General features: G+C 45.1%; 2 protein-coding genes and 3 non-coding genes across 5 annotated transcripts; 1 reads left to right on the top strand and 4 right to left on the bottom strand.

The window, feature by feature from the left end:
* Positions 1 to 2,544: 2,544 nt before the first annotated feature.
* On the bottom strand, positions 2,545 to 2,627 carry TRNAL-UAA (transfer RNA leucine (anticodon UAA)). The gene has a single exon. It is a non-coding gene; the product is annotated as a tRNA-Leu (tRNA).
* A 396-nt stretch (positions 2,628 to 3,023) lies between these two features.
* TRNAR-UCU (transfer RNA arginine (anticodon UCU)) lies at positions 3,024 to 3,109 on the bottom strand. The gene is given in 2 exon segments: positions 3,024 to 3,059; positions 3,073 to 3,109. It is a non-coding gene; the product is annotated as a tRNA-Arg (tRNA).
* Positions 3,110 to 3,391: 282 nt separating this feature from the next.
* Positions 3,392 to 3,464, top strand: TRNAV-UAC (transfer RNA valine (anticodon UAC)). The gene has a single exon. It is a non-coding gene; the product is annotated as a tRNA-Val (tRNA).
* Positions 3,465 to 3,825: 361 nt separating this feature from the next.
* LOC145527116 (olfactory receptor 4D11-like) lies at positions 3,826 to 8,470 on the bottom strand. The gene has a single exon (XM_081544571.1). It carries the CDS (start codon positions 5,875 to 5,877, stop codon positions 4,870 to 4,872), a length of 1,008 nt encoding a protein of 335 aa, XP_081400697.1. The 5' UTR covers positions 5,878 to 8,470; the 3' UTR covers positions 3,826 to 4,869.
* A 9,494-nt stretch (positions 8,471 to 17,964) lies between these two features.
* Positions 17,965 to 22,748, bottom strand: LOC145527115 (olfactory receptor 4D9). Its single transcript, XM_081544570.1, has 2 exons — positions 22,699 to 22,748; positions 17,965 to 21,171 (listed from the first exon to the last, which is right to left on the bottom strand). The coding sequence occupies exon 2, from the start codon at positions 20,410 to 20,412 to the stop codon at positions 19,477 to 19,479; it is 936 nt and encodes a 311-aa protein (XP_081400696.1). The 5' UTR covers positions 20,413 to 21,171; positions 22,699 to 22,748; the 3' UTR covers positions 17,965 to 19,476.
* Between the last annotated feature and the right edge of the window lie 279 nt (positions 22,749 to 23,027).

Here is a 23,027-nt window from a genome sequence, read left to right as displayed (position 1 = left end):
TCATTTCCAGCTCCTGCTGGTAACCTCAGGAACTATGAGCAAAGTTTAAAAAGTAATCCAGCATGGAAAGATATTCATGTTATGTTGAACAAAAATGACAGAAGGTGCCAAACAATATGTATGATATGTGTGGGAAAGTCAAAGGGTATGTATAGGAATATACATCCTTTAAATGTATATATTTGAATATATATGTATCAAATATATGTATATATTAAATATATATTTATATATTTGTTATTTGCATATACATAAGAGATGTTTAAGGATGGAAAACAATCTAATAAAAATGACCACCTTTTGAGGAATGGCTTTGAGGTGTGTGTTTCCTGTAAGTACATCTGTATTGTTGGCTAAAAAAAACAAGCATGTATTGTTTTCAATAATAAAATAAATGAAGAAGAAAAAATGTATCAGATTATTCTATCCTTCAGAGATCACATAGGCAGTCCTTCAGATCAAAGCGTCCCTGATCCTGTGTTTCCTACAGACCCCAGCAGAGAAAAGTGAAAAGTAAACTTTCCTCCTGGTAGGGGCTGGGTCACCCTCTGTGCCTCGGGGTTTTGGAGGGGAGTTACTGGTGTCCAGGAGGAAGGACTTTTTCCCTGTATCCTTCTTAGTTCTTCTGGATGGTCTAAGAATTAAATTGATGAGACATGTTAACAGGAGAAAATAAAAGTTGAATAACATGTATACATGGAATGGACCCAGAAAATCAGTAACTTGCCAAAATGTCTGAAACTCTCACCACAGATATCTTCAGCTAAAGCCAAAAGAGGATGCTAGGGGTAGTGGTTTGGGACCTCAAAAGGGAAGAAGGCAACTGACATGGGGATGTAAAAGCAAATATTTGATAAACCAATTTTTGCTGGGCCATGCAGAGGCCATGGGTAGGACAGAGACGACTTTTAATGCAGAGCCTTTGCTAGGTTTTTCCCGGTCTACACACCTGTTAGTACTCTAGCTGCCTATGGTGATAGCTCCCTGCCTGGAACAAGTTCTCCATCGCCTTTCTTCAGGCAGTTAGGGAGATGGTCAAAAGTCCCACTTTCTTCCAGAGTATTTTAGATCTCAACTGTTTTCAGCTTTAAACAATCCGTGTGCCAAAGACACATTTTGAGGTGGTGAACTTGGCTCCCCTACACTGGTAGTGAAAAATCACCGGTGAAATTAGGAGCATCTTTCCCAAATGAAGATGTGGATCCCTACGAATCATATGACAGGGCTTTAACCAAGAAAACTAAAAGCAGCTCCCCCCACCCCCACCGCAGGAGTTCCCTGTCTGATGAAGTCAGTCCTCTGAGGAGCTGGTGAGCTTTTGGCATAACCTCAGCTTCTACCACAACCCCGGTTTCAAAGTTGAGTATGGCTTTGAATGAAACTTGGGGGAGCATGAAGATCTGTTTGCTGTTCTCCTAAGGCAGACTAGAGGGACAGGCACTGAACACGGAGAACCGAAGTCTCAGACGGCGTAACATCAAGTGTTGATGGTGTGGAACTGGGTTGCTTAGCACAGAGAGACTTAACTGGAGCTGTGTGCAATTACATTTAACAAACTGTAGTGTTTTTTCCCTATGCACTATCCCTCCATCTCTTCATCCTCCATCCTGAAATGCCACCGTCTTCCCACTTCCTAAGTTCTTTGGTTTGGGAAGTTCCCTCCAATCCTTAGAGTCAGGGATCTTGCGTGTCTTTGCCACAGAGATCCCGGCTTGATCCCTTCCAGAGGGAGTCCGGGCCTGAGGACTCCTAGACCAGCGGTATTGCTGCGCCCACCACAGGTAGGCTCATCTTCAACCCCTGCTGACTGGGTCTGTCTTTCCTCCTGGAATGATTCAGCTGTGATTCAGGAACGTTGCACATCTCCAAGGCCTAGGTGAGTGGCTGGCACCACGCGAGCTCTCAAACACTGTGGAATGAATGAGCGCAGTAGTTGCGTGAGGGTCAGAGGTCAGGGAAGGCTTTCAGTGGACGAGGAAGGGCAGAACCGGTCCTTGGAAGCTTTTGTCTGCTGGCGGGAGGGGAGAGACCATTTACGTCAAGGTGAGTGATTTCCACAGTCAAATGGAACAAGTTTGTCCTGAAAAAGTTCTGTGGCCCTCTATTGTGCCAGCCCACTGAATTGTGCATAGCGCTTACCACCATCTGGAATTCTATTTATTTGCTGGTTTCTAAACCATCCCTCTCTCCCCTCTCTCACTCCCCTCTGTAAGCTTGCTGGTAAGGACCTTGTATATCTGTTGTTGTTCATGTTATTTTTTGTTTATTTTTTCAATCTTCGCATTCCCACAGCCTCGGCGTTTAGAACGGTATTTGGCACATACCATGATTTTAAATGGTGACTGTTTCAAAAAGCGAACGTTTTTACTGCACGGTGTACCTCCTGCCCCCTTCTCTACTAAGCGGCATAGCTTCACGCGGACGTGTACTTTTTAACTTTCCAAGCCGTAAATTCTGAAGTTATTGCTACACTTTCCAGGTCTGCTACAAATCTCTCAGATTAAAACGTCATCGCCCCTCAGGCTGGAAAAGCAGGACCCATTGTACCAGAAGTGGGGTTCGAACCCACGAGGATATAAATCCATTGGATCTTAAGTCCAACGCCTTAACCACTCGGCCATTCTGGTACCTGTCAAGTAAGTCTTATTTTTACGCAGATTGAGTCATATGAAGCTACTGCTAAGTTGTAAAACAATAAAAAATTTTATTCCTTTTTAATTTTTAATAAATTAAATTTTTTATTCCTGGTGTAACAGAACAGCAAGGGAATGGGAGTGGGGAGGGGACGCTCAGTAGCTTTCACCACGACCTGCTAATTTCCTCAGATCGAGTTACCAGAAACTCTGGCACCACATCAAAGCGACGGGCAAGACTGAAGAGGCAGGACTCCCAGCGGACTCACGCCTGAGGCCATCACAGCGAAGTGGGACGGGACCCTTTCCAACGTGGGCGAAGGTCACTGGACTTGGTAGGTGATGTGTGTGTCTCCCTCCGAGCTCTTTCCTCATTTATCAAAAGAAAAGCGACTCTGGTGGGACTCGAACCCACAACCTTTGAATGCCTCCGTCTGTCTAGAAGTCCAATGCGCTATCCATTGCGCCACAGAGCCCGGTGCTCCGGCCCCCTCCGCGCAACTGACATCAAGGCAGAGCGGCGGCATCTGGGGGCCGCTGCGGGCGCGTCCCGACCCGCTCTCTGTCCCGGACAAGTGGGGGAGCCCGTGCCGCCGAGGACAAGTGTGGACGGGACTTGCACTGGGAAGTCTGAGGTCCGTCCGAAAGCTTCCCTCCGCGGGCCATCACCGGCCTCCACCCTCCGTCCCGCGGACTGTGCCGAGGAAAGTCTCTGTGCACAGTTCTGTACTCCATCCTAACGGAGGAACGCAGCGCGGGGTTCCATAGTGTAGCGGTTATCACGTCTGCTTTACACGCAGAAGGTCCTGGGTTCGAGCCCCAGTGGAACCACGAGGCGGGGGTCGCTCTCTTTTAGAGGCATTTTAAGTTGAAATTTCTTGGTGCCAGCCGCAGCTTGAGTTTTAACCCGGGAAGAGGCTGACTGCGACTCCCAGCGGTGCTCGGCGCCGCACTCCAAGTGCAGGCTCTCGCCTGGGTGCCCGCGCAGACGGGCCGCCGAGGCTGCCCCTTCGTGGCGCTTCTAGGAGCGTGCAGGCAATCCCGCCCGCCTCAGGGCGTCGCGCGCCGCTGCGCCTGCGCGCTCGCGCCTTTCGGAGGGTCTGCCTCCGGGTCCCTGAGGGGGCTGCGGGCGTCGCGCGCCGCTGCGCCTGCGCGCTCGCGCCCGCTAGTAGATCTGCTTCCGGGTCCCTGAGGGGTCCACGGGCGGCTGAGTGCGGACCGGCGTCATCCGCCCTGCTCCGTCCACACCTGCTTGGCCGCGAAGGACATCCCTACGGTCCTCTCCCTTGTTTGTTCATTACTTCACGTCCGCTGACCTGCTGCTTCATTTACTTAAGTTTACAGTACTTGTTGAAACATTGCGTGCTGATGGTCGTGGACTTGGGCAAACTCTGGGAGACAGTGAGGGACGCGGAGGCCCGGCGTGCTGCAGCCCCTGGGGTCGCGAAGAGTCGGAGACGACTGAGCGCTGAGCAGTAAGACGCTGGTGCTGGAGAATCCACATCAGCCCCTCTGTTTTCACAGTGTTGTTTCCCCCTGGCTAAGAATTTCTCTTTGACCAAATTGTAGCCGGCCCCCCTGAGCCCTTCTCTTAAATAGCCAGTTTATAAGGCTTGAAGAGACAGTAACAACAATATTGCTTTTAGTGAACTGTGGTGTTGGAGAAGACTCTTGAGAATCCCTTGGACTGCAAGGAGATCCAACCAGTCCATCCTAAAGGAAATCAGCCCTGAATATTCACTGGAAGGACTGATGCTGAAACTGAAGCTCCAATACTTTGGCCACCTGATATGAAGAGCTGACTTACTTGAAAAGACCCTGATGCTGGGAAAGATTGAAGGCAGGAGGAGAAGGGGATGACAGAGGATGAGATGGTTTGATAACATCACTGACTCAATGGACATGAATTTGAGTAAACACTGGGAGATAGTGAAGCACAGGGGAGCCTGGTGTGCTGCAGTCCATGGGGTCACAAAGAGTCGGACACAACTTAGCGACTGAACAACAACAACATCATGAGCTAACGGCTTTTGGATTTGAGACTTAAGTTGCAGACAATCTCGCCATGACAAATCCTTACTGAAACAATTATTTCAGACCATGTTTATTAGAAGATTTTGCCATAGGGCAAAGAGGGCCTCATCTGGCCTCATGATGGTCTGTTGATAAGGGTCTTCTACTGTGTGTGAGAAAATACTTTTCAGTTCTGACTCTTCCATTCTAGACTGCATGGTATCTATTCCTTTTCAGAAGGTCCAAGTCTCCTCTTCAGTCTCTTCATGGCTGCCTTCATCTCCTGGTTCCTCAGGGTGTAGATCATGGGGTTCAGGACAGGAATGATGACAGTGAAGGTGATGGAGACAGCTCTGTCCATGGGGAGGGCGGCGAAGGGCCGGGCGTAGACGTAGATGCAGGGCACAAAGTGCAGGGTGACCACCGTGATGTGGGCGGTGCAGGTGGAGATGGCTTTCCTCCTGCCCTCCCCAGAGTGAGACCTCAGCATCGTCAGGATGACTGTGTAGGACACAAGCAGGAAGACGAACCACAGGGTAGAGATCAAGCCATTGTTGGAGATCATCAGGAGCTCAAGGGCAAAGGTGTCAGTGCAGGCGAGTTTGAGGACCTGGGGGACATCGCAGTAGAAACCATCCACAACGTTGGGTCCACAGAAGGGGAGTGGGAGCAGCAGGGAGATCTGCACGATGGAGTGGACGAAGCCCCCCGCCCAGGAGGCCGCAATGAGGGCCGTGCATCGCCCCCGACTCATGATGGTCACGTAGTGCAGGGGCTTGGAGATGGCCACGTAGCGGTCAAAAGCCATCACCGAGAGAGAGAAGATGTCTGCACCCCCGAGGAGGTGGAAGAAAAACATCTGCGTGAGGCAACCACGGAAGGAGATGGTCTTCCTCTCTGAAAGAAGGTCCACCAGGACCTTGGGGGCAGTGATGGAGGAGAAGCAGATGTCCAGGACCGAGAGGTTGCGGAGCAGGAAGTACATGGGGGTCTGGAGGCGAGAGTCGCAGCTCACAGTGACCATGATGAGGAGGTTGCCCAACACGGTAGCTGTGTACACCAATGATAACAAAAGAAATAAGACCCGGCTCAGTTCTCGGGACTGGGTCAGTCCTTGAAAAATAAATTCTTTCACCCTTGTATAATTTCCCTGCTCCATTGGGTCATGTTTTTTCTTCTTTCTCAACTTCCTGGAGAGAAAACAGAAAATAGAATATAGAAAAGATATCATTAAAAACCAAAGGGCTGTGAATTATATGACTGGACTGCCTTGGGTGTTATTCTTGTGGTTATTATCCTTTTGGGGAAAGATGCCAACTCCTGTAGGTGGTGTTTTTTGAGTTATCTCAGAGCAAAACAAAGAGTGGGTTTTCAATGGGTGTAATTAATTAAAATCTTTTCATACTCTTCATGGGGTTCTTGAGGCAAAAATACTGGAGTGGTTGGCTATTCCAGGGGTCTTCCAGCCATGGCACACAGAAGGGGAAAAAGTGGAAGCAGTGACAGATTTTACTTTCTTGGGCTCCAAAATCACTGCAGACAGTGACTGTAGCCATGAAATTAGAAGATGCTTGCTCCTTGGAAGGAAAGCTATGACAAAACTAAACGCGTATTAAAAAGCAGAGACATCACTTTGCCAACAAAGGTGTGTATACCTAAAGCTATGGTTTTTCCAATAGTCAAGTACGGATGTGAGGGTTAGACCATAAAGAAGGCTGAGCAGGAGGAACTGATGCTTTCAAACTGGTGCTGGAGAAGACTTTTGAGAGTCTCTAGAACTGCGAGGCAATCAAACCATCCTAAAGGAAATCTACCCTGAACAGTCATTGGAAGGACTGATGCTGAGGCTGAAGCTGCAATACTTTGGCCACCTGACATGAAGAGTCAGCCCCTTGGAAGAGCCCCTGATGCTGGGAAAGATTGAAGGCGGGAGAAGAAGGGAGCATCAGAGGATGAAATGGTTTGATAACATCACTGACTCAATGGACACAAATCTGAGCAAACTCCAGGAGACAGTGAAGGACAGAGGAGGCTGGTGTGCTGCAGTCCAAGGGATCAGGAAGAGTAGGACATGACTTAACAACTGAACACCAACAAATTAATTAAAACACCTTAATTAGTATGTTATCAAATTCTTATTAAAATTTTTGCAGTCTCATCATTTTTTTCTTGAAAAAACTTCTGAGTGCTTTGAGAAGTGAAGAGACTAGCTTTGTTTTTGTTTTCAATGAACACACAGTATAATACATAGTCTGTGACTCTAATGGAAGCCCATAGCTTCTCCTTCATTTTCTTCCACCGGAGATAGTCTACTTGGCATAGTCTTGCCAGATTTTCATGATCGCAGTAATCAGCACTAAATAAGACCAGAAAACCAGTTTACGTTTTACTTTCTCCTTAGGACAAATAGCTTTGCAGCAGCTAATTCAATTTAATTGAGTGCATCTCGCTCTCTTTTTTTCTTCTTTCTTTCCTTCCTTCTCCTCTTCCGTCTTCTCTTCCCTTTCAGTCTTCCTTCTCTTTGCTGTCTTGTTTTCCTCTGATTTCTGTGGCCCAAGATCAGGACTTGGCAACCACAGTCTCTGCTTCCCATAATGCTCTCGGCAGACGTCACCTTTCTGGCCACTGGACCAATGCTTTTCCTTCCTCAGCCTCCCTCCCTTTCATTGTCTACATTTGTGCGTCACTTTGGTATTTGTAGAGGCTTTAGTTTTGCACAAAGAGCAAAGATGTTAGTATCACACACTGCTATATTTAAAATGGGTAACCCACAAGGACCTGCTGTCCAGCACATGGAACTTGGCTCACTGTTATGTGGCAGCCTGGGTGGGAGGGGCTTTGGGGGAGATGGATTTTGATACATGTATGTGTATGGCTGAGTCCCTTTGCTGTTCACCTGAAACTATCACAACATTTTTAATTAGCTACACCCCAATACAAAATAAAAAGTTCAAAAGAAAGAAAAAGATGGTAGTATCAGCAGACCTGAATTTGTGTGTGTGTATTCAAATTTATTTTATTGAAGTGTAGCTGATTTACAATGTATGCACATGTCTGCTGTACAGCAAAATGACTCAGTTATACACATATTTAGTCATTTTCATTATGGTTTATCACAGGCTATTGAATATAGTTCCCTGTGCTATACAGTAGGACCTGGTTGCTTATCCATTCTGCATTTTGCATCCGCTAGTCCCAAACTCCCGATTCATCCCTCCCCAACCCTCACCCTTGGCAACCACAAGTCTGTTCTCTGTGCAGCAGATCTGAATTTGAATCTAGATGCTGCCACTTAATTGGCAGGTGGCTCTGAGCCTTCATTCATCGTCAGTGAAAATGAGTATCATCGTGTTTGTTTTAAGGACTGTGGAGCTTGAGGAGACTTGCTTAATACAGTTAACCTGAGGTGACACAGACCACATCTCCCCCACGTATAATACACTTAACATTTTGCAGGGTCAGTCTTTTATACATTTTTTTTTTGAAAAACGCTGACAAAAATGCACTTCTTTTTTTTTTTTTTTCCCTTCCCCCCCCAAAAATGCACTTCTATACTTTTGTTATAAAATATGGTTCTTTGAAATAATTGCAACTATTATCTAATCTAGCATCTCAAAAGCAGAAATGTTCTGTACAATGGGATATTATTCAGTGATCACAGGAAATGAGGTACCAAGCCAGCAAAAGATGGGAATGAAATGTTATTCATAGTACCAAGTGAAAGAAGCCAATCTGAAAAGGTACTTACTGTATGATCCCACTATATGATAGTCTGGAAATGATAATATAATAAATCATAATTGAAAGATTATAACAAAATCATAATAAAATGTTATTGGCTGCTGGGGGGTGGGTGTGGAGGCTGGGAGGGATAAATAGGTGAGACAGAGGGAATTTTTGAGGCTTCCCTGGTGGCTCGGACGGTAAAGAATCTGCCGGCCAATACAGGAGACTTGGGTTTGATCCCTGGGTCAGGAAGATTCTGTGGAGATGAAAGTGGCAACCCACTCCTGTATTCTTGCCTGGAGAATCCCATGGGCAGAGGAGCCTGGAGGGGTACAGTCCGTGGGGTCGCAAAGAGTCGGACACGACTGAGCGACTAACACAAACACACACATGGCGTTTTTAGGGCGCTGAAGCTATTCTGTATGCTGCTCAGATTGGGGGTACACGACATCTTGTAAACCCATAGAATGTACAACTCCAAGGGCGGTGTTTAAGGTCGGGATCTCAAGCTTTCAGTGAGTCATGATTGGACTTTTCAAGTGTATGGCACATCTTCATCTTGCACAAGCACACATAATACCATTCTTGCTTTTCAGTAGGTGGAAGGATTTGGGTCACATATTTGAAACAGTTACTGCCGGTGGAAATTCTACACTGAAGCCAAATTTGCACTCATGATTCAGGTTAGCTTAAAATATTATAAGCTGTTACTCTAAAGAGCTTTAAGAACACTCTAATTGTCATGCTATTGTTGTTAGTGATACTTAAAAGAATTTTCAGCAAATGCTTAAAAATGCTTTAAATCATGCTTTTGGGAAGTACTGCAGTTCTTCAACACTAGGTCATTGAAGGGTAGATCTACTTTAAAAAAAATTACTAAAATCATGCAAGTACTATACTCGTCTTATGACATATGTTTTATTATTCTGTTATTATTGGCAGGAAAATTGAAATACTCAGCACTAAGTGAATTAATGGATAGAAGTTAATATCCATTATCTTTTATGGATAAAAACCATAATCTGTTTTTATGATTAACCTCTTAGCACTATTTGAACTATTGTTTGTTTTTATCGGAAAGAATAAGAATGTGATAAGTGTCTATTTCCTCCCTTTTTAAAAGTAGTGCTAAAGTATCATTGTTGTAAACACATCTAGAATATGGAAAACTGTGATTGCAACCAACTTTCTTTTCCTCATAGTGAATGATCATGTGTGGTGTGGAAAGGAAAAGTAAAATTTACTTTAGCTTTCTTAACAAAAAGAGTGAGCCCTCATGCAAACCATGGACTTCAGTTAATAATAATGTATCCTTACTGGTCTGTCAGTTTTTACCCAATGGAGCCCACTGTGTACAGTGGGAGTAATAGGGGCAACTGGGGTGGTAGTGAGGAGAGGTAGTTGATGGGAGCTCTCTGTACCATTTGTCCAATTTTTCTGTAAACTTAAAATTGCTCTAAGAAATGAAATCTATTCTTCTGACCTCCCCCCACCACGCCACCACATATACCAAAGGATAAAACAATTTAGAACATTTCTACTTTGCAAAGGAACACAATTTTTAAAACACTTATCACCAAGCTTCATTTGCCCATCCTAATTTGTTGCTATTCTCCTGTTTCCAACCCTGTTTTAAAGAGAGTATTTAGAATAAATTCTAGTTTGGGTGTTAACAGGCATCAGTCTATTGTGATTTTACCAACAACAAAACTATCCTTTACACCTTTTTTCTTTTTTTCAAATCAGCTTTGTTGAGGTGTCACTTACTTGCAATGAACTGCACACATTTAAAGGTTCGGTTTGATGAGCTTTGACATATACCTATACCCATGAAACCATCACCAAATTAGGATAAGGAATATCTCCCTCACCGCAAAGTTTGCTTGTGCCCCTGAGAACTGCAGAATTTTGGCACCTAAAGACTCTGTCCAAAGCTGCAGCGAGAGATGACCAGACTACCGCATGGCCTCTGGAGACATAAGACAGTGTCCTTAGGATGACCCCAGGCTCTCATTTAAAATGCCTGCCTGGGAAAGCACAAAGCTGCCAGGAAAATTTACTGTTCATTCCAGCCAACATCAGAGACAGGCCCCTGATCTCCCTTGCTTAGAGCATTTATGGGCCAGTCCTGGCAACTGTGACGTGTATCTCTTGCAACTTACAAGCGTCTCTTTCAAGGACCAAGAGCCATTTTTTGAATGTGATCATCATGAAGGAAGGACTCTCTGTCTTCCAGTCTGTGTAGGGGGATGACTTACATAAATGCCAGCTGGCAGACAAACGGCCTGATTGCACTGACACGACCAACTCTGCACTTTCTGGACCCTACCAAGCCCTAGCTTGTCCCCCTCCTTCGAGCCTCCTTTGATCACTCTGGGCAAATAGGCACGGAGCTTAGTCCTTTCACTGCTGTTCTCACGAACATCAGGCTGTGCTCACCTTTGACACTTCTTTTTACTTCCTTCTGTATCCTTCCCACTTTGAAGCATCCTTTTGTTCCGATGTTGTTGTTGTTGAGTCACTAAGTTGTGTCCGACTCTTTGCGACCCCATGGACTGCAGCACGCCAGGCCTCCCTGTCCTTCACTGTCTCCCAGAGGTTGCCCAAACTCATGTCCATCGAGTCGGTGATGCCATCCAACCATCTCATCCTCTGTCGTCCCCTTCTCTTCCTGCTTTCAATCTTTCCCAGCATCAGGGTCTTTCCCATCGAGTCGGCTCTTCACATCAGGTGGCCAAAGTACTGGGGCTTCAGCTTCAGTTAACGACTCAGATCTCTGGATCCCACTGTACTTCATCTCTCATTTTTCTCATTAGAACAGAACTTCACGTTGCTAACTTTTCTCCTACTCTCTTTTCTTTGAAGCTCAAGCCACACAAAGCTAATTTTCTTGGCTTACTCCCAGTGACCTATGAATCCATCAATAACTCCCCAAAGATTTCATCCCCTTCAAATGTTTTCTGTTTTTGAAAAGGCCAGTTATTTTTGTTTCAGAGTAAATATTTTAAAAGATTTTTAAAGTGATCAGAACACATGCAGCTTTTTTTTTTTTTAGATAATGCACAGAGGATTTTTTTTTTTTTTAATTTTGAACTATGGTGGGAAGTATTGTGGCTGAGAAAGAAGATACCAGCTTGGGAGATGTGAACTCTGAGGACTTCATGAAACAACAGTGGAATCTTTAAAGGCATCTAAACTCCCGAATGTTCAGCTCTTCATGAGTGAAATGGGAGCACACACTGCTTTAAGTCACTTTGTAAGTAGACAAGGTCTGCACAGTATTACACGATATTAAATGAATCCTTCGATCCGGGTGATTTCTACACCTTTGCAGCTTTTAAAAAAAATTCTTTTCACTTTTTTTAAATTACAAACATTTTTGACTGCACCATGCGACATGTGGGGGCTTAGTTCCTGACCAGGGGTCAAGCCTGTGCCCCTTGCATGGAAGCATAGTCTTAACCACTGGACTTCCTGGTAAGTCCTCTGGAGCTTTTTAAAAATAGATACACATTAAATTATTTTTTGTTTCAGTATAGTTGACTTATAATATTGTGTTAGTTTCACGTGTACAGCAAAGTGATTCAGTTTTATATATATATATATATGTAAATCGGAGAAGGCAATGGCACCCCACTCCAGTACTCTTGCCTGGAAAATCCCATGGGTGGAGGAGCCTGGTAGGCTACAGTCCATGAGGTCGCTAGGAGTCGGACACGACTGAGCGACTTCACTTTCACTTTTCACTTACATGCATTGGAGAAGGAAATGGCAACCCACTCCAGTGTTCTTGCCTGGAGAATCCCAGGGACGGCGGAGCCTGGTGGGCTGCCATCTATGGGGTCGCACAGAGTCGGACACGACTGAAGCGACTTAGCAGCAGTAGCAGCAGCAGTATATGTAAATATCTATATTCTTTAAAAATATTAGTTTCCATTATGGCGTTATAGTTTATTATAAGATATCGAATATAGTTTTCGGTGCTAGATAGTAAATTCTTGTTTATCTGTTTTAATATATGACAGTGTGCATTTGTTAATCCCAATTTATCCTCACCCCCTACCCCTGCTCTAGACCTTTGGGGCTTCAATTCTCAATTGTTTTAAATAGTGTTGCCCTCAATTATCTTGTGATGAGTCTAAGATTGTATTCTGTCTATTGCTTACCAACATTTGGATCTCAGTTAACCTATAAATCTCAACTGTGTCTTGATAGTTAACTGATGGCTGTTTTGTGGTGCCAAGAAGTGCCAGGGGCAGTTTGTCCTAGTGGTGAGAAGAATGGGCTTTGAAACCCAAATGCAAGAGATTCTGTGCAGAAGAGAGTGGTAAAAGTGATCACGTCACTGATCCAACTGAAAACTGCTGACATGCTGCTCCCACCACCACAGGACATTTGCACAGCTAAGAAAGTGAACACGGAGGGTGGGAAGATAGATGAGAATCTCTGCATATGTGTGTCTGTTTCCAACAGGAAAGAAGAAAAGAAAGCAGACAATTATGGTTTATAAGTTTCCTTTAGTTTTTGCTTTTGGCAAGAACAAGTTCAAGACTCCAAGAGCTTCTTTAGAAATAGGTCTGGGGACCAATCAAGAGGGTAACATTGACCTATATACACAACTATACGTAAAACAGACAGCTAGTGGGGAGCTGCTGTATAGCACAAGGGCTCCTCAAGGCACTCTGTGATGATCAAGAGGGGTGGGGTGGGGAGGGGACATATGTATACACATGGCTGATTCACTTTGCTGTACTGTGGAAACTAACACAACATCGCAATTATATTTCAATTAAAAAATAAAAAAATAAATGCACTACTAAAAAAAAACCCTCATAAAAACAAAATGATAACTTCTAAAGGGAATATTTTAATCTAAATAATACAATTTAAAAAGAATAATAATAACAAAAAGGGCCAGAGAAACCCATTCTGATAAAACAGGCTAGGGAATTCCCTGGCCATCCTGTGGTTAGGACTCCATACTTTCACTGTTGGGGCCTGGGTTCGAACCCTGGTCAGGAACCTAAGATCCTGCGAGGTGAACGGCTCAGCTAAAACGCAAAGCAACAATAGCAACCAAAAAGCGACATGCCCCCAACCAAAACAGGCTTAATGAATTTCATAGAGCCCCCAACTTGAGGGACTCCTCACCCCCTCAACTGTCCACCAAGCATGTGTCACCTGGGCCCTCTTGACAAGCTGACCTCTCTCTGCTCCTCAAGGACCCTTCCTGGTGCTTCAGGGCTAACTGTGCTGCGTCACTGAAGTTTTGAGCTTGAATGTCCAGCATTCTCTACCTTTCAGGAGCGTTATTACCATTCAATGTATTTCTGAAATCCACAATAAGATTTTCCAAGCTGGTAGTGCACGGGCACACAGGCACAGATGTACAGTCAGACACACAAGCCCCAAAGCACCCAAATAATGTCACTTAAAGCTCCTGAGCTCTAGCTCCTACCTGAGAAGTAGTGCTGGTCATCCGGGGGCTTACGCTGGTCCTAGGAGTCAGCGGTTGTCATGAACAGTCCCCTTTAAGGCGGACTTGCAGCTGGGGGTTGGCCGCACAGTGTCTTCGCTCCTGCTGCAAAGGCAAAGGGCAGGCTCCAAGAATCGCCTCTGCGTGGTCCTGCCACCCAGCCCTATGGTGAGGCTGTCCTGAGGGCCAGTCCCTCAGCTCCGGGCATGCTTCCAGATGTGATTGTTGAACTTGTGTAGCCAGACTTTTCTAATGGGATGCCCTTCCCTTGAGTCTTATTAAGAAATTGAACACGCACCGGAAAAGGTATGCGAACGTGCACATTTTGGTTTTGAAATTCTCCCAATGCAGGGAAGGAGTGACTCCTCTTAGACCTTCTGATTAGAACCCAAATATCTTTGCCTGAAGGGCTCATGGGGAAAGACAGAGGATTCTGCCTCTTTCAGAGATGGGAACTCAGGGAAAATAAATAGAACTCCCAGGAGGGTGTGTGTCAGCCTATTTCATTTCATTTCATTTCTTTCTTTCTTTTTTTTAAGGCAGGTAGTTTGCTTGTTGTCCTGATAGTATACATAAGCAGATGTATCATAGACACTTGGAGATGCATTTCTTCTTGTTTCCGCCCGAACTTCTCATACAAAGAAGGCATATAAACAGACAAAGGATGGGTTGGGACCATTCATCCCTAAATATTTACTGAGTGTCTCCCTTGTTCCGGTCCCTATGAGCCCCAAAACTCCATTTCCCCCTCCTCTTATTTTCAGCATCACTTTTGAAACCTTGTCTCTCACCGTATATCCATGGCTTGTCTCACTTGGACGTAGTGCACACCTTCTACTCAAAATATCTAAAGTAGATCTGATCATCGCTATCAAGAACTAAACGCTTCCCGCGCTTCCCTGACGGCTCAGTGGCTGAGACTCTGCTCCCAAAGCAGGGGTGCGGGTTCAACCCTGGGTCAGGGGATTCCACAGGCAGTGACTAATTCTTCACACCCCACAACGAAAGACCCTGAGTGTTGCAACGAAGACCTAGGAGAGCCAAATAAATAATAAATATTTTTAAAGAACTAGGACTTCTTGGTGGTCCAGCGGTTAAGAATCCGCCTGCTAACGCAGGGGGTCTGGGTTCCATCCCGGGTCTGGGTTCCATCCCGGGTCTGGGAAGATTCCACAGGCTGTGGGGAGCTAAGCCCATGAGCCACTAGTACTGAAGCCCCGGAATCCGTGCTCTGCAAGAGGAGAAGCCACAGCCGGAGAGCAGTCCTGACTTTCTGCAGCCAGAGAAAGGCCGAGCACAGCGCGCAGACCCGGTGCAGCCAGGAAAAAAAAAAAGAAAAACCTAAATCCTTCTTTCCATGTCTCTGGCACTATTATTCTCCTTGTCACAAGGACTCAGTATCTCTGAAATACCTCTGACACTTCCCTTTCCCCTGCTTTTTTTTTTTTTTTGTGGGGGGGTCTTTTGAACCCTTCCTGAATCAATTGCTTTTAGGTTTCTTTCATCATTTGCAATCATTTTTTCCTAGTTTATTTGGAGAACTTGTCAGTTCCTGCTCTAACATTCATGCTCTCGTCCAATCCCCTTGCCTTGTGTGTGGGCTGGACTTAACTTGCTTCTAAGGTTGAGACGTTGGCAAAAATGATAGCCTGCCCCTTTCCAGATTAGGCTATAAGAGACCGTGACTTCTGTCTTGCTGACACAGTCTTTTCTTCCTTGTTTGCACACTCTGATGAAGTAGCTGCCCTGTGAGAGAGGCCCACAAGGGTTAGAACCTGGGGATGACCTCCAGCCACAGCCAGGAAGGAACTGCAGCCCCCAGGCCAATGGCTCATGATATGAGTAAGCTTGGAAGCCGATCCTTCCCCGGTCGAAACTTGAGATAAGACATCAGCTCTCAGCTGATGCCTTGACTGTGGCCTTGTGACAGATTCTGTGCAGAAGATGTAGCTAAGCTGTGCCTGGATTCCCAACTCACACAAACTGCGACTTAAGAAATGTGTGTGGCCAGTCAGAATGGCTGCTATCCAAAAGTCTACAAGCAATAAATGCTGGAGAGGGTGTGGAGAAAAGGGAACCCTCTTACGCTGTTGGTGGGAATGCAAACTAGTACAGCCACTATGGAGAACAGTGTGGAGATTCCTTAAGAAACTGGGAATAGAACTGCCATATGACCCAGCAATCCCACTGCTGGGCATATACACCGAGGAAACCAGAATTGAAAGAGACGCGTGTACCCCAATGTTCATCGCAGCACTGTTTACAATAGCCAGGACATGGAAGCAACCTAGATGTCCATCAGCAGATGAATGGATAAGGAAGCTGTGGTACATATACACAATGGAATATTACTCAGCCATTAAAAAAATACATTTGAATCGGTTCTATTGAGATGGGTGAAACTGGAGCCCATTATACAGAGTGAAGTAAGCCAGAAAGAAAAACACCAATACAGTATACTAATGCATATATATGGAATTTGAAAGATGGTAACGATAACCCTATATGCGAGACAGAATAAGAGACACAGATGCATAGAACAGTCTTATGGACTCTGAGGGAGAAGGTGAGGGTGGGACGTTCTGGGAGAATAGCATTGAAACATGTATATTATCATATGTGAAACAGAACACCATTCCATGTTCGATGCATGAGACAAATGCTCAGGGCTGGGGCAATGGGATGACCCAGAGGGATGGGATGGGGAAGGAGGTGGGAGGGGGGTCCAGGAAGGGGAACACATGTAAATCCATGGCTGATTCATGTCAATGTATGGCAAAAACTACTACAATATTGTAAAGTAATTAGCCCCCAACTAAAAGAAAAAAAAAAAAAAGAAAAAAAAAAGAAATGTGTGTGGGACTTCCCTGGGTACAGGGAGTGGGAATCCAGCTGCCAAGGCAGGGGACATGGGTTCTATCCCTGGTCGGGGGAGATGCTACGTGCCGCAGAGCGACTAAGCCTGTGGGCCACGACCGCTGAACCCACACTCTGGAGCCCTCTAGCCTCAACGACTGTGCCTGCTTGCTGCGACAACTGAAGCCCCTGTGCTCTGGAGCCCGAGCCCCACAGCAAGAGAAGCTGCCGCAGAGACAAGAAGCCCGCCCACCGCAGCTAGAGAAAGCCCATGGGCAGCACAGCCATAAATAAATAAATAAAAAGAAAAGTGTGTTGTTTTAAGCCCTAAGTTTTGGGGTAATATGTTATACAGCAATAACTCACGAACATCGTACTGAGCTGATAGTCTATTATCGAGCAAGAGCTATGTGGACAATACTCTCTTTCAGGCTCGAAAGACAAGTTAAGTAACAGTGACAACAACAGAACTCTGCAGACCCCTCCGGGGTAGCGTTCTGTGGCTGGCGTTTCACGGTCGCTTCAATATACTTTCTGTGGTGCTGACGACACGAGCAGCTTGGAAACTAAGCTGAAACAACCTGAATGTTCTTTGAATTTTTCAAAGACATCCAGAATGGCTGGGTCACTACTGAATTAGCCTGTTTGTGTATATACATAGATTTATTTGCTTATGAAAAATATCGTGGAAGTTTAAAGTCAATGTTCCTGGGGTATGGGAAAAAAACACAAATGATAAGACCAAATACATGGAATGTGTGTAGAATAAACTAGAATCAGTTCAATATCTAATAGTTCCCTAAGAAAATGTCCCTACTTGGAGAAAAAATATGTATATGTCTTGATCCAAGTAATTATTTGATGTCATGGTGAAAGATAAGTAAATGTAATGGTGTCTGAATTCAACTGCTTTTCCTCACTGTGTTTTATCAGGTTGTTTTGCAGGTTGTAAATGGGCCAAGTCAGCTTCATGAACCACTTTTGCTAGGTTGCAGTCATTTGTGGGGTCCTACGCTTGCAAACAGGCTTCCCTGGTAGCTCAGCTGTTAAAGAATCTGCTCGCAATGCAGGAGACCCCAATTCGATTCCTGGGTTAGGAAGATTCCCTAGAGGAAGAGATGGCAACCCGCTCTAGTATGCTTGCCTGGAGAACCCTCATGGATAGAGGAGCCTGGTGGGCTGCAGTCCATGGGGTCGAAAAGAGTTGGGCATGGCTCAGTGACCAAGTACGTACACACGAATGCTTGGGAACACAAACTCTGATGATATAGATCTTTGATTATTTAAAAATTTGCCCAGTCATAACAGTTTTGCTCAAGGTAAAGTCAACAGAGAAGTAGGGGAAGAAAAGACATCTTTGTGAAAAGTATAGAGGATCTGGAGAACGATGGTACCAGAGTAAAGATGGAACCAGGCAGTAAGGGAGGATTTATTCTACAGGTGGATCCAACTGAAGACAAGTGTATGTCTTTCAGTTCAGTTCAGTCACTCAGTCGTGTCCGACTCTTTGCGACCCCATGAATTGCAGCACGCCAGGCCTCTCCGTCCATCACCAACTCCCGGAGTCTATCCAAACCCACGTCCATCGAGTCAGTGATGCCATCCAACCATCTCATCCTCTGTCGTCCCCTTCTCCTTCCGCCCCCAATCCTACCCAGCATTAGGGTCTTTTCCAATGAGTCAGCTCTTCGCATGAGGTGGCCAAAGTATTGGAGTTTCAGCTTCAACATCAGTCCTTCCAATGAACACCCAGGATTGATCTCCTTTAGGATGGATTGATTGGATCTCCTTGCAGTGCAAGGGATTCTCAAGAGTCTTCTCCAACACCACAGTTCAAAAGCATCAATTCTGCGGCACTCAGCTTTCTTCACCGTCCAACTCTCACATCCATACATGACCACTGGAAAAACCATAGCCTTGACTAGACGGACTTTTGTTGGCAAAGTAATGTCTCTGCTTTTAAATATGCTATCTAGGTTGGCCATAACCTTCCTTCCAAGGAGTAAGCGTCTTTTAATTTCATGGCTGCAATCACCATCAGCAGTGACTTTGGAGCCCAAAAAAATACTGGGACTTTAATGCTTGGAGGAAGACTGTCTAATATTGGAAAATAATTCAGAACATTTTTGAGTGGTGGAAATAGAACAGAACACAGGAAAGGACAATAAGAAAAAGACACTCATCTCTATAGGAGCCTGTGTATTAATAAATGTTTGCTTCAGCAGGCATTCCCAGGTGGCGAGTATGCCTGCCAATGCAGGAGACGAAAGAGACTCTGCTTCAATCCCTGGGTCAGGAAAATTAGATTTCTTTATCTCATACCTCTTTCACTTCAGTGTGGTTCTCTGTGCATTCCAAGGGTCCAGTACTCCTTCCAGCAAACATTTCTATGTATTAAGAGAATCCTGAACACAATGTCTTAGTCCTTGTAATCTGATCTGATCGTGATTTCTTAGCAGTGAGTCATAAATGTGAAAGAGATTTCTAGTGCTCACCATTTTTCCTGTCCTGTCCTCTTCTTTCTGGGAGCAGAGCTGGAGTACATTTCCCAGGCTCCCTTGCAGTTTTGGGGCTACCGGACTAAAGGCTGGAATACAGTCTACTTTCAGGACTGGCTCAAATGGACCCCTCTCCTGTATATGTATATATATTTGATCATACCAAGCAGCTTTTAGGATCTTAGTTCCCCAACCAGGGATTGAACGACTAGACTACCAGGAAAGCCCCTAATATTTATCTTTGAATTCTGGTATTATCTTGTCCTCACAGATGCTAAACCCTTTCTGAATGCCCTAGCTGTTTCTTTAGTCTCCTCATGGCTGCCTTCATCTCCTGGTTCCTCAGGGTGTAGATCAGGGGGTTCAGCAGAGGAGAGATGACCGTGAAGGTGACAGAGACGGCCTTATCAGTGGGGAGGGCGGCGAAGGGCCGGGCGTAGACGTAGATGCAGGGCACAAAGTGCAGGGTGACCACCGTGATGTGGGCGGTGCAGGTGGAGATGGCTTTCCTCCTGCCCTCCCCGGCCTGAGACCTCAGCATCGTCAGGATGACTGTGTAAGAGATGAGGAGAAAGAAGAATATGAACCAACTGACCAGGCCATTGTTGGAGATCATCAGGAGCTCAAGGGCAGCAGTGTCAGCGCAGGCGAGTTTGAGGACCTGGGGGACGTCGCAGTAGAAAGTGTCCAGGACGTTGGGCCCACAGAAGGGGAGTGGGAGCAGGAGGGAGATCTGCACGATGGAGTGGACGAAGCCCCCTGCCCAGGAGGCCACCACCAGGCTGGTGCATCGTTCCCTGCTCATGATGGTCAGATAGTGGAGGGGTCTTGAGATGGCCACGTAGCGATCAAATGCCATCACAGAGAGAGAAAACACATCTGCTCCCCCGAGCAGGTGAAAGAAGAACATCTGAGAGACACAGCCATTGAAGGAGATGGTCTTTCTCTCTGAGAGCAGATCAGCCAGGACCTTAGGAGCTGTGATGGAGGAAAAGCAGATGTCAAGAACCGACAGGTTACGGAGCAGGAAGTACATGGGCGTGTGGAGACGAGATTCCCAGGTCACCGTGACCATGATGAGGAGGTTGCCCAGCAGAGTCGTCATATAAACCAGAAACAAAAAGACGAACAAGACCCAGCTGAGCTCTTGAGACTGGGTAATGCCCAGGAAAATAAATTCTTTCACTCTGGTATAATTTCCCTGATCCATGGGCTCACAGATTCTTTTTCAAGCATATCTCTGGAAGAAATAACAGTACAGTTAAAGGATGTATTAAGAGATCTACCCTTGTCTCTTCTGTCACTTGGGTTTTGGGGTTGGCCTGGGAAGTCTGTGCAGGCTCTGTGCCTGCAATTCTGTGCGCCAACGTGAGAGAGAAGATGACCCACGTTTCCGACAGGAGCCATTTGAGCAGATTGGTTCTATCACTGTGGCCGCCGAAACACAGGTGACAGCTCTGTGAACCTATTCAGCTCTACATTTACTACAACATATGACACTTCAGATAATAAGGAGTAAGCATACATTTTAGGACACGTAAAGAATTTGGGTTCTCAAAAGACATCACTATGAGAATTAAAAGAACCCTCAAATGGAAGAACATATTTACAATACTTATAGCTGAGAAAAGCTTGACATCCAGAGTATGTAAACAACTTCTACAAATCAGTAAAAGAAGACAGATGAGCAAACCAGAAATTGGCCAAAGACAGGAAGCGAAACTTCACCAAAGGGCTTTTCCTGGTGGCTCCATGGTGGAGAGTCTGCCTGCCAGGGCGGGAGAGACGGGTTTGATCTCCGGTCAGAGAAGAGCCTGTGAGCCCCAGAGCCTGAGAGCCTGAGCAACCTAGAGCCCAGTGCTCCATGGCAGGAGAAGCCGGCGCAGGAGGGGCCGGCACACCACAGCTAGAGAGGGGTTCCTGCTCCCCGCACCTAGAGAGTCTGCACAGCAAGGAAGACCCAGCACGGCTGAAATAATAAACACACATTTATTAGGAAAAAATTCTCAACAGAGTATCCAAAAGCAGATTCAGCTTCATTAATTACCAGGGAAATGCAAATTAAAATCACAGCAAGAAACTACAGTTCATACACAAAATGGCTAAGTTAGAAAAGATGAAAAGTATCAAGTGATGGTGAAGCTATGGGGCAGTAGGAACCCTGCTGATGGGTGTAAAATAACCATTTTGCTGTTTGATTATATCTGCTAATACTGCTATCTATATCTTTATTAGCTATTTTTAAGATGGAGATCTATATGTATCTCTCTGTCATCCATCTACCTATCTCCATCTTAAGAACAATCTATTCCGTTCTTAGGACTTATGGACATATGTTATAGCACTGTTTGTAATTGCCTCAAACTGGAGAATGGCACCAATACCCGCTAACAGTAGAAAAGATAAATTGTTAAATTCACACACTGCTACGTAGCAATGGGAGTGATCTCCCTACATGTAACAACATACACGAATCTCACAAAGATGTTCAGCCAAATGATCCAGGCCCAAAAGATCCACACACTCTCATTTTGTTCATATAAAGAACCAAGATGCACAAAACTAAAGGGACAGGAAGGAGACTTTTGAGGCACTGACGATGTTCTGTTTCTTTGATCTGGGCGCTTGTTGCAAAGATACATTCAGCTTGTGTGAAAATGCATCAGACTCCAGGCTTACGCACCTTTTTTTATATGTATGTACGTTGTATTTCAGTAAAGTGTTAAAAATATAAACATATGGTAATGACTTTATAATATTTTAGTCTCATGTGTAATGGCTGAATTTCATTTCAAGGAAAATTTAATTGACTACTCGGGATGATTCCCTGGAGAAGGAAATGGCAACCGGCTCCAGTGTTTTCGCCTGGGAAATGCCGAGGACGGGAGCCTGGTGGGCTACATACGGCCCATGGGGTCCCAAAAGAGAAGGACACGCCTTAGTGACTAAACAACCACCTTTTCATAATTATTATTTTATCACAAATAAACTTATAGCCTTTACCAAATAGAACCTGAGAATCGCCTTATCTCTCTCTCACTCATTACTCTAGGTCCTCCCAAACCCTTGTCTAATGCAGCTGCCCTGCTACAGTTCCTTCTCTGATTCGGGTTTAATTCCTCTATCCCCACATCCCTACCCCTTTCGCTTTTCTAATCTTAGAAAGTCTTATAAGTTAGTCACTCAGTCGTGTCCGACTCTTTGCAAACCCATGGACTGTAGCCTGCCAGGCTCCTCTGTTCATGGAATTCTCTAGGCAAGAATACTGGAGTAGGTTGCCATTTCTTTTTCCAAATTTTAGAAAAAAATCCTTTAAAGACCACAGTTCCCAAGGCAGCATTCTTCTTTTTATTCACACAGAAAAACAAGATAAGAGCCCCCTTTTCACTTCATGGCCATTAGTACTTGTTGTTTATGTCAACAACATGGAGTGATAAGAATAATGTTATTGCGATAAGAATAAATGTTCAGGATCATGATCACACTAACTACTTACCATAACCAATGGAGAGATTGTCCTCAAAGTCTTTGGTTAATCCGGAACATAGAAATATTTTAGTTGACGACAGCATCTTATTCTAGAATCTTTCTTTCAGATATTGGAGTAATAAGTGAATGGCTTTCAAATCTTCTGCTCAGGAAACCACTGTGACAAGATTAAGAGCTTCTGTGTCAGCTCCTCTCCCTTCCTTCTTGCTCCTGTTTTTCTTCCCTATTTCTACTTTCTTTCCTTCCTCTCTATACCATTTCCATGGCTGTATTAGGGTTCTCTAGAACCCCAATACAGAACCAATAAGATCTATATTTATATCTGTATCCATCACA

This window comes from Giraffa tippelskirchi, chromosome 11, assembly GCF_054371585.1.
Source record: "Giraffa tippelskirchi isolate mGirTip1 chromosome 11, T2T-mGirTip1v1.2.pri, whole genome shotgun sequence".
Lineage (NCBI taxonomy): Eukaryota > Metazoa > Chordata > Mammalia > Artiodactyla > Giraffidae > Giraffa > Giraffa tippelskirchi.
This window is presented reverse-complemented; position numbering and strand designations above follow the sequence as displayed.

Excerpts from the sequence above, each read along its gene's own strand:
- LOC145527116 (XM_081544571.1), bottom strand. The coding sequence starts at position 5,877 with ATGATATCTTTTCTATATTCTATTTTCTGTTTTCTCTCCAGGAAGTTG.
- LOC145527115 (XM_081544570.1), bottom strand. The coding sequence starts at position 20,412 with ATGGATCAGGGAAATTATACCAGAGTGAAAGAATTTATTTTCCTGGGC.